This window comes from Pseudorca crassidens, chromosome 3 (assembly GCF_039906515.1).
Source record: "Pseudorca crassidens isolate mPseCra1 chromosome 3, mPseCra1.hap1, whole genome shotgun sequence".
Lineage (NCBI taxonomy): Eukaryota > Metazoa > Chordata > Mammalia > Artiodactyla > Delphinidae > Pseudorca > Pseudorca crassidens.
The window spans coordinates 110,229,734-110,239,963 of record NC_090298.1 but is presented as its reverse complement, the minus strand read 5'-3'; the positions used below and the strand labels follow the sequence as shown (position 1 = coordinate 110,239,963).

The 10,230-nt window shown below is 45.6% G+C and overlaps 2 protein-coding genes across 6 annotated transcripts in view; one reads left to right on the top strand and one right to left on the bottom strand.

Moving 5' to 3' along the window:
- Positions 1-670: 670 nt before the first annotated feature.
- CCNI2 (cyclin I family member 2) lies at positions 671-2,484 on the bottom strand. 2 transcript variants are annotated; one of them, XR_010942101.1, is made up of 3 exons: positions 1,874-2,484; positions 1,396-1,527; positions 695-812 (listed from the first exon to the last, which is right to left on the bottom strand). XR_010942101.1 is itself a non-coding variant. In XM_067731744.1 (2 exons), exons 1-2 carry the CDS (start codon positions 2,397-2,399, stop codon positions 1,472-1,474), a joined length of 582 nt encoding a protein of 193 aa, XP_067587845.1. In that variant the 5' UTR covers positions 2,400-2,484; the 3' UTR covers positions 671-1,471. The 2 variants fall into 2 exon arrangements, 1 of the variants encoding a protein (XP_067587845.1); XM_067731744.1 differs by having other exon boundaries at positions 671-1,527.
- Positions 2,485-6,443: 3,959 nt separating this feature from the next.
- Positions 6,444-10,230, top strand: part of KIF3A (kinesin family member 3A) — an 89,354-nt gene continuing 85,567 nt past the window's right edge. For 2 of the 4 annotated variants that reach the window (XM_067731714.1, XM_067731715.1), the window contains exons 1-2: positions 6,444-6,605; positions 9,614-9,887. In XM_067731714.1, coding sequence (XP_067587815.1) covers positions 6,600-6,605; positions 9,614-9,887 — 280 coding nt within the window. In that variant the 5' untranslated portion in view covers positions 6,444-6,599. The remainder of the gene's footprint in view (positions 6,606-9,613; positions 9,888-10,230) is intronic. The other 2 variants (XM_067731713.1, XM_067731712.1) reach the window with 1 other exon arrangement.

Below are 10,230 nucleotides of genomic sequence, written 5' to 3'. Positions count from 1 at the left end.
ATTATTATATAATCATAAACAGGGTTAAAATAAATTTTATTGAAGGTTTGGAACTGGACACACAAGTGACTTTTTCTGCCCCCATGGACCCTGAGATCAGCCAAGGGAGACCTTGTAGAAATGGCAGTGGTTCCACTATCCCCCAAAGGGGGAGAGGTTGGGGGGAGGGAGGAAGGAAGGGAGGTCTGGGAAGGATATTGGGAGAGGATCTTCTGAACAGAAGCCACAGTGAAACTGAGAAGTTCAAGCAAGCCTGAAGCACTTATGGGGGCTTCTCTTCCACCCACTGCACATGGCCCTCCTGCCCCTCTTGGAGAAGGGTCCCAGAGTCCCTGAACACCAGTTTCTTTGACACAGCCAAGTCCTTAAGTCTCAAGCAGCTTTCTTAGATGTAGTTTCTGGGGGTGGTCATTAGGCCATATGGTTTGGGAGGCCTTTTTCTTCTGCTTAATGGGAGGTGACATGTGGCATCAACCAATGAGGCAAGATTATATCTGCTAGGAAGTCAGACCTCTGGGTTTGCTGGGCCAGAACAATTCTGCTATTCTAATTACCCATTTGTGGGGCCCCAAAGTCTGACAAGCCTAAGGAAGGGACAGAAGAAATCCTGGAAGGTATGACTTTTCGAAAATGCCCATTCCCAAGGTCACAGACCTTTCAGGAAACTTGAGTGTTTCCAGCGTTACACACCCCTATACCTCAAAAGCAGCCCTGAATGAGCTTCCAGGGATGCATACCTCCTCTTCTTCATTAACTTTTGCAGCAAGTCTCAAGGAAGTAATTGTAACACAATGGAGTAAACACTTTTTTATCTGCAGTACGGAAGAAACACATATGAGCAGAATATGAATGCCAGAAACTAACTATAAAGCGTCTGTGGGGTTTTTTTTTAAGAAATGAAGTTTTGCCTTTTTAACTTTTTTTAAAAGACTGATTGTATTTATCCACAAGGAAGTGACCCCCATTTTTAGATGTGACCTGTAAAAACCTCCTGGTTTCAGAACCACAGATGACTAGTCAATAGTCCTTTGTTAGAGGACTGACTGGAGGTGGGAAATATGGCACCATCTCAGGGAGCACACGGTCCCATCCTGACCTCAGGCTGCATTGTACTGGTCCAGACGAGCACACCCCACCTCATCACAAAGGGAGTCCTTTCCCAGCTAGGTCCTCTCACGCTCCCCAAGTCGACTGACCCCTGACGGCCACACAACACAGAGTCAGACAGGCAGATGGTAGGATGTTCCAATTCCAGTTCTACCACTTGGAGCCATTTACTGAATTGATGAGGCTCAGTCTGAGCACCTGGGATGGCTCACCTCTTAGGCAGCAATGGGAAATAGAGGTCAGTTTGCGCCCCCAACATCTGTCACCATCCCTCATAGACTTCCCTACCTTTACTGAAACTATGAGGCGGCTGAAGATAGTGAGAGCCAGGTTAAAAGTGGTCTGGGAGAAGTCAAAGATGTTCTCAACTCTCAGGAGCCCCAACACGACTTCCTGGAAAGCTTCGCAAATCTCCACCTGCTGGAAGAAGGAGGTGGGGCAGAGGAGGGACGGTCGCTGGTGGCCAGTCTCGGTCCATCAGTGGCTGAACGGTCTGCTTACGGTGACCAGAGGGGCTGTAAGAAGCCTCTTCACCTTAAATCGCTGTCGGATAAAGGGCCTCTCTTACCCAGCGCCTCCCCCATTCAGACCCTCTCCTTCCTGTGCCCGTTTTTTGGTCTTTAGCAGGGTTCCCCAACTCAAACAAGCCCTCCTCCAAAACACCTACTAGAGAAGCACCGTCTCAGTGACAAGCTGGCGAATCTCGACTCTTGCCTCGTGCGGGGGATGCACCTGGGGAAGGTGCGTGCTCCAGGGTGCGGCTCACCTGATGGCGGGTGCAGGTGGAACCCGGCCGCGTCCCGTGCGCGCGTGAGGAGGATGAACGTGCTCTCGGGAGGGGCCCCCGCGGGAACCGGTACCTGGATTCGGCCCCCCAGCCACAGGCGCGCCTCGCGGCCCTGGGCCTGGGTCAGGTGGGCATCCAGCTGGCGCTCGTCCAGAACGCCTCCCCAGTCGCTCGGCACCAGCACGGGCCGGCTGGGAACCAGGGGCGGCGGGGGCGGTGGCCCCAGAGCGGCGCCGGGGGCGGGGCGCGCAGCTGACCGAGGCCGCATTGCCCCCCGCGTGGGTCTGGTCCACGACGGCTCCGGGAGACTGACCGCTCCGCGCAGGCAAGCCTCCGGGAAACTTCTCCGTATCACCGCGGGGAGAGAGACGTTCCGCGGAGGCGGCGGGAGAAGACAGCGAAGGACTGTTTCGCCCAGACTTTCGTCCGGACTCTCACCTGGACGCCGGACGGATCTTATCTCCGAGGCGGACGTCTCCGGCGCTGGCCGCCCGCCGGAAGCCATGGCAACGCCAGATCCCGGGTCTGGGTCCCGGCTTAGCCCGGCTTTTTCTAACCCAGCGCCCGGGACTTGCAGCTGGGGCTGCCACGGGACGGGGCGGGGCGGGCTCTTACTCCACCCCCACGTCCGTCCACTGAGCGCCTCTTTCCCCACCCAAAGCCCGCGCCACAGGCGCAGAGTCCCGAGCGGAGTCCCTAGCCTGGGATGAAGCAGCTGGTGACCACGCCACCCTGGAGAAGGTAATTTATTGAAGCCCTGCAATGCGTTAGGCGCTGGGACATAACAGTGGATAGAACTAGACGTGGAACTTATATTCTAGTCAGGAAAGAGACAATAAACACGAGTAGAATATATGGAAATCCCAGCAAATCCACTCCTAAGTAAATGTCCAACAGAAATGCATGTGTGTGCACCAGAAGACACCTACATGATGTTCACAGCAACACTATTTGTAATAGCCCCAAACTGGATACAACCCAAATGTCCATCAACAGTTGAATGGGATAAACACGGATAAACAAATTGTGGTATATTCACACAATGGGATACTACACCACACTGAAAAAGAATGAACTGCTATACCCGATAAGGAAGAATCTCACAAACAATATTGAGTGTAGGGAGACAGATAGAAAGAATTCATACTGTATGATTCCATTTATACAAACTATAAAGGAGGGAACTATAATGTTAGAGTCAAGGTAGTGGTTACCCTTGGGGGCATACTTCTATGTTGAAAACTACAGGCATCACGGAAAGAAATTAAAGAAGACCTAAATATAATACATGGGGAGACATTCCGTGTTTATGAATTGGAAGATTTAAATTGTTAAAATGGCAATACTTCCTGAATTGATCTATAAATTGAACATAATCCCTGTTAAGTTTCCAGCTGTCTTTTTTGCAGAAATTGGCAAGGTGTTTCTAACATTTCTATGAACATGCAAGGAATTCAAAATGGCCAAAACTATCTTGAAAAAGCAGAATAAGATGGAGGCTTCACAGTATCTGATTTCAAAACTTACTACAAGCCTATAGTAATAAAGACAGTATAGGGACTTCCCTGGTGGTCCAGTGGCTAAGTCTCTGGGCTCCCAATGCAGGGAGCCTGGGTTTGATCCCTGGTCAGGGAACTAGATCCCACATACCGCAACTAAGAGTTCACATGCTGCAACTAGGAGTTTGCATGCCACAACTAAAAGATCCGGCATGCTGCAACTAAGATCCAGCACAGCCAAATAAATAAATAGATAAAATTAAATTAAAAATAAAATACCCAATCCTAAAAAAAAAAAAAGACAGTATAGTACTGGATAGACATATAGACCAATGGAATTGAATTGAGAGTCTGGAAAACAACCCTCATATTTATGACCAATTAATATTTGACAAGGTTGCCACAATAATTCAGTGGGGGGGGGGAAACAGTCTTTTCAGCAAATGGTGATGGGACAATGAATATTCACTCACATGTGGAAAAATGAAGCTGGATCTCTATACCATATCATATACAAAAATAACTCAAAATAGATCATAGATCTAAATGTAAGAGTACACAGAACAGCATCCAGAAATTAAAAAGACAATACACATAATAGAAAGCATGTGTATATCATATATCTGAAAAGAGACTTGTATTTAGAATATATAAAGAATTCTGAACAACTTAATAATGAAAAGACAGATGAAAAAGGCAAAGAATTGACTAGACATTTCTCTGAAGAAGATATTCAAATGGTCAATAGCACATGAAGTGATGTCCAACATCACTAGTCATCAAGGAAGTACAAATAGAAACCACAATGAGGTGCTATTTTATACCAGTAGGATGGCTGTAATAAGAAAGGTAAGACAAAAGCAAGTGTTGGTGAGGATGTGGAGAAATTATAAACCTCATACATTGCTGGTGGTACAGTCACTGTGGAAAACAACTTGGCAGTTCCTCAGAATGTTATTTAGAGTTACCAAATGATCCATCAATTCCACTTGTAGTATATACTCAAGGGAAATGAAACGTTCACACAAAAACTTGTAGCAGCATTATCCATAGTACCAGAAAGTGGAAACAACCCAAATGTCCATCAATTGACAAATAGATAAAAATGTGGTATATGCATACAATGGAACATTATTTAACCATGAAACGTAAAGGATTACTGATATGTGTTACAAAAGGGATGAATCTTGAAAACATTATTCTAAGTGATAGACGTCATTTCACAGAAGGTCACATATTATATAATTCCATTTATATGAAATGTCCAAAATAGGCAAATCTATAGATACAGAAAGTAGATTGGTGGTTGCCTAGGGCTGGGATGTTGCAGGGGGGAAGGAGGAATGATGGCTATGAGTGTAGTGTTTCTTTTTGGGGGGATGAAAATGTTTAAAATTGATTGTGGTTATGGTTGCACAACTCTGTATATAGTAAAAATCATTGAATTGTACAATTTAAATTGGTGAATTGTATGATGTGTGATTATATCAATAAAGCTGATATCATATTTACAGTATATCAGAGAGTGATAAGTACTACGAAGAAATATAAAGTAGGGAGGGGAGATAAGAAGACTGGGGCTGAAGGTTGGAATTTTAAATAGAAGGATCATTGGTAGGGTTCACGGAGAAGGTGATGTATGAACAAAGATATTCTGAAGGAGGTGAGGGAGTCAAGCAGATATCTACAGGGGGAGCTTTCCAGGGCCTGGATTTGGATCTGGGCTTTGTCATTGCCGGTAGCTATGACCTTGGACAAGTTACTTAATGGCTCTATGCTTCAGTTTTTTAAATCTGTGAAATAGTTACTCCTGTTTTCTATTAAAATGACTAATAGTACCTATTTCAAAAGGTTATAATGTAAATTGAATTAATAATTTAAAAAGGAATTAAAGCACTTAAAACAGTATGCTGACACTAAGTATCTTTATTAGCTCCTACTGCAAGCATAAAAGCCCTTGTATTCTATCAGGAAACCGTGCCTGCAATGTCAGATGAATCCAGGAGGCCAGGTGGAGCTGGTGCAAGGGGGATAGCTTGCAATAATGAGTAAGAGAGAACATTGCAGGAAACTGGGAGAGGGCCTGTGACTTTTATTCTGTGAGATGAGAAATCATTGGCAGGTTTTGAACGGAGAAAAGACAGTATTTGATTCATGTTTTAACACCAGCCCTCTGGCTTCTGTGTTGAAAGTAGACTAGGATGGCAAGGATGAACTGCAAGGAAACCAGTTCTGAGCTGTTTAGTAACACAGGTGAGAGATGGTGGTGGTAGAAGTGGTCGGATTCTGGTTCTATTCTGAAGATAGAGACAACTAGTTCTATAGAAAGATTGGGTATTGAGTATGAGAGAAAAAGACTGTGGTTTTGACCTGATAAATTGTCAGAATTCAGCTTACATTTATTGCGATTAGCCTTTTAAATTACTTATTTTATGTTTGACAGGGGTGATGTGGGTACTACCAGGGGACGGAAAGCGGGAATCAACGTTTCAATTTGGACACGATAAACTTGAAATGTCTATTACACATCCAAGCAGAGTGGTGTTCAGAGACAGGTTCGGACAAGAAAGAGGATAGATCATTCTTTCTTTCACGAATATTTATTGAAAACTTACTCTGTGCCAGGTCGTATTCTAGGCTCTGGAGGTAATTGTGAGAATACCGACAAAGTCCCTCAAGACCTCACCTAATGGTGAGACAGGTGATAAACAAGTCGGCAATCAAGCGCAATAATGTATGTAAAGTTTTTGGCTCTTCAAAGGGGACACAATGTACAATTGCTATCGTTGTTTTTAATATTCGGAGTATTGCAAGTGCTAGAAGATGGGCGTTGCCGTCTAGGATTGCCTCCTCCTCCCCCCGCCGCGGTGGTAGGCAGATCTTCCAGCCCAGAATCAGGCCAGATTTCCAACAAAGTGGAATGGCGGCATTGCGCACGCGCAGCCTCAGTCTGGCGTCCTAGGAGACGGACTCCGAAAGTCTCGGCGCAGGCGCAATGCAAGAGACCGAAGACGCCTCGGGCAAGGGGATGGGGCGGGGCGAGCTCGGAGTGCGCCTGCGCACAGCGCGCTCTCGCCAGAGGAGCCGCAGTCTCGGGAGCGCCCAGGCGGTGTTTCGATAATCTCTGACCCGCCTCTCCTGCGAACCCGGCGTCATTGGACTGCACCCCGGGTGGGGACGTCCGCCGAGCACGGGAGGAAGCAACGATGCCGGTGAGTAGGGTCACTCAGCCGCGGGGGTTTCTCCTCATCCCTGCGGCCTGGCCGGGTGGCGCGGCCGTTACCATGGAGGCGCAGAGCAGGCGGGAGGCCGGGGTGGGGCGGGGCAGGGCAGTGCGGGGCGGGCGAAGCGGTTGGGGAGCCAGGCGGGTGGGCCCTGGACTGGGGGGGTCCAGCCGACCCTGGGAGGGGCCCGCGGCAGGCCTTACGGTCTTCATTGCTGCTGCATCCCGCAAGGCCTGGGCTGCTTGACATAAAGGCACTGTGCCAGAGGATGCGCTCTCGCTCCCAGCCCTGTCCGCTGGGTAGGGCCTCTAGGAGCAACCGCGGAGGGTCGGGTTTTGATGCCTCGCACCCCGTGGGGTCTCTACGCCGAGGAGCCAAGCTCTGGAAGGCAGCAAAGCATGGGCAGTCTGCCTCTACCGCAGGCTGCTGACTCGAGCTGTCATTCCTCTCGTAGCGCTCTAGCTTACAGTGCAGAATGTAACCCGTAGGTGTCTTTGTGTGTGAGGGGAGTGAGTGGTGGGTGGCGGTATGTTTGTCTTGTAGGGTTTCACAGACTGTTAACTTGCATTTAATAAGGGGCCGTCGTAAGTCCAATATAGGGTCATGGAGAACACTTGAGCTGCGGCCGGCTATTTACGTGAGGGGGGTGAGTGGTGGCTGGTGGTATGTTTGTCTTGTAGGTTATCACAGATTGTTATCGTGCACCTAATAAGGAGGCGTAGTAAGTCCATTATAGGGTGATGAAGAACACTTGAGCAGTGGCTGGTTATTTACTGGTTGCAAAGCCTTGGATAATTATTTAATCTTTCTGGGCCCTTCGTTCCTGTGTAATTAAACTTTTCCTTCTGGGGTTATCAGGATGAGATAAGAATGCGCAGGAGACTTGAAGGACAGTGCTTGACTTTTAGCATTAAGTGCTTAATATTTGTTACTTGTTGCTTTCTATTTATCAATTCATTCAACAGTTATTGGGCACCAACCCCATGCTAGGCACTGGAGATACAATATTGAGCAAAACCAGCCAGGTTCTTGAACTTGAGAAGAGAGACCCTTGCCTTCTAGGGCGGAGGTGAAAACCATACATACATACAGGGACAAAGACACTTAACATTAATGAATGAAGTGGATGGGTGGCATACAATAGATAAAAATAGATTCTGATGAATTAAGTGTTGCCATGTAGGAATGCTGACCTACAGATGTCAGATCATCTGTTTTTTCCAAGAGAATCTAGAAATTGTTATTTTTGTGAAATTGCTCAAGTTTTAATTTTTAGCAACTAATTCAAAAGATTTTTAAATAATATAAGCCAAGCAAAAGACATCTGTGGGCTGAATTCAGCCCCTTGACTGACTACCAGTTTGGAACTTATGGGTTAAATAGAGACACAGACATTAATCAAATAAGGAGCCAAAAAAAAAAAAAAAAAGTAAAATTGTAACCGATGGAGAAGGAGATTGAAGGGTGCTATCAGGGCCTATACAAGGATTTGACCTAATCAGGGAAGTCTTCCCAGGTGAAGGGGCTATTGAGCTGAGGTCTGCAGGGTAAGTGAAGAGGAGGGTGGGGGATGTTCTAGGCATAAGGAACAGCACCTGGGAAGGAGTGTGGTGAGAGGGATCATGGTGACAAGAAAAGGCCTAAAAGAAAGCCAGTGTGGCTGTGGCTAAGAAAGCCAAGCTTGTGAAATAAAACCAGATCTTACACACCCCCTGAAGGATTTCTATCTTCATCCCAGGATCTGTGGGAAACCATTGAAGAGTTTTAAGTAGGAGAGTGACATAATTAGATTTGTGTTGAAACTGACTGCCAAGTAGAGAACAGACTATAGGGGAACCTAATTAGATACAGTAGTACAGGTAGGAGTCTCTTATAATTCGGGGCGAGATAATGGTGACCTAGAATAAGGTGCTGAAAGTAGAGATGGAAAGAAGTGTGTTGAATTGATATAATCTGTTCCTTGTCAATGACAGTGGCTCTCGTTTGTTTCTCTAATGCTTAGAAGAGTATCTGAAACAGTAGGAATCTAATATCTGTTCAACCAAACTGTTGAACTTCTTCACTTTAATAATTGTATTTTAATATAGATTCTTAATCATAAAATTTCAAAATTTGAAACTTTACATATACAAATGTTCATAAGGTTAGAGTCAAGCTAAAACATTTTTCTGCCATTGGGCTTTCTTTTCTGTCTTTCACTTGTCTTCTATAGAAAAAGTAGACTATATGAGGATATATTATTATTTTTTTAATTAATTTATTTTTACTTTTTGGCTGCATTGGGTCTTCGTTGGGTTGAGCAGGCTTCTCATTGCAGTGGCTTCTCTTGTTGTGGAGCACAGGCTCTAGGCTCGAGGGCTTTAGTAGTTGTGGCTCTCAGGCTCTAGAGCACAGGCTCAGTTGTAGCACACGGGCTTAGTTGCTCCCTGGCATGTAGGATCTTCCCGGACCAGGGCTCGAACCCGTGTCCCCTGCATTGGCAGGCAGATTCTTAACCACTGTGCCACCTGGGAAGCCCTGGATATATTATTTGATAAAAAATTTTTTTACTAATGCATTGTAGAAAATATCAATAAAACTAAAAGTCTCAGGGGGAGCAGAGGACCTATTACTAGATTCTTGATTAAAGTTATTAACCATATTCACACGTGTTTTCCTACAGGCAGGAAACTCAGAGCAAGTCAGGGGCTTTGTGCAGAAAGACAAGTCTCTAATATACTCTCTCATTTTCTGCCTGAATAGCATTAACTGTAAATGTAAATAAGGTTTCCTCTCCCCTCATTTGTATTGTAAAAGAAACTATTTTCATATCTTTTAAAATAAGCTTTTTCTATATATCTGTAAGATCTTTAATTGCATTTAACAACTATTTATGAAGCGCTTAACGTATGCAAGGCACTAGGATGCCAAAGTAGCCTTTTTCAAAATTTAAATTTAATCTGTTGAAGGTAAAAGTAAATGTTCTTTTCATTGTTTGTAAATATTTTCTCCACCAGATCAATAAATCAGAGAAGCCAGAAAGCTGCGATAATGTGAAGGTGGTGGTTAGGTGCCGGCCCCTCAATGACAGAGAGAAATCAATGTGCTACAAGCAGGCTGTCAGTGTGGATGAGATGAGGGGAACTATCACTGTACATAAGACTGATTCTTCCAATGAACCTCCAAAGACGTTTACTTTTGATACTGTTTTTGGACCAGAGAGTAAACAACTAGATGTTTATAACTTAACTGCCAGACCTATTATTGATTCTGTTCTTGAAGGCTACAATGGTGAGTACTTTATATAGTTTACTTTTTTTTTAAAGTAGATCTTTATTGGAGCATAATTGCTTCACAATACCGTGTTAGCTTCTGTTGCACAAGAAAGGGAATCTGCCATATATATACACATGTCCCCGGATCCCCTCTCTCTTTTTTTTTTTTTTTCCAGTACGCGGGCCTCTCACTGTTGTGACCTCTCCCATTGCGGAGCACAGGCTCCGGACGCGCAGGCTCAGCGGCCATGGCTCACGGGCCGAGCCGCTCCGCGGCATGTGGGATCTTCCCGGACTGGGGCATGAACCTGTGTCCCCTGCATCGGCAGGTGGACTCTCAACCACTGCGCCACTAGGGA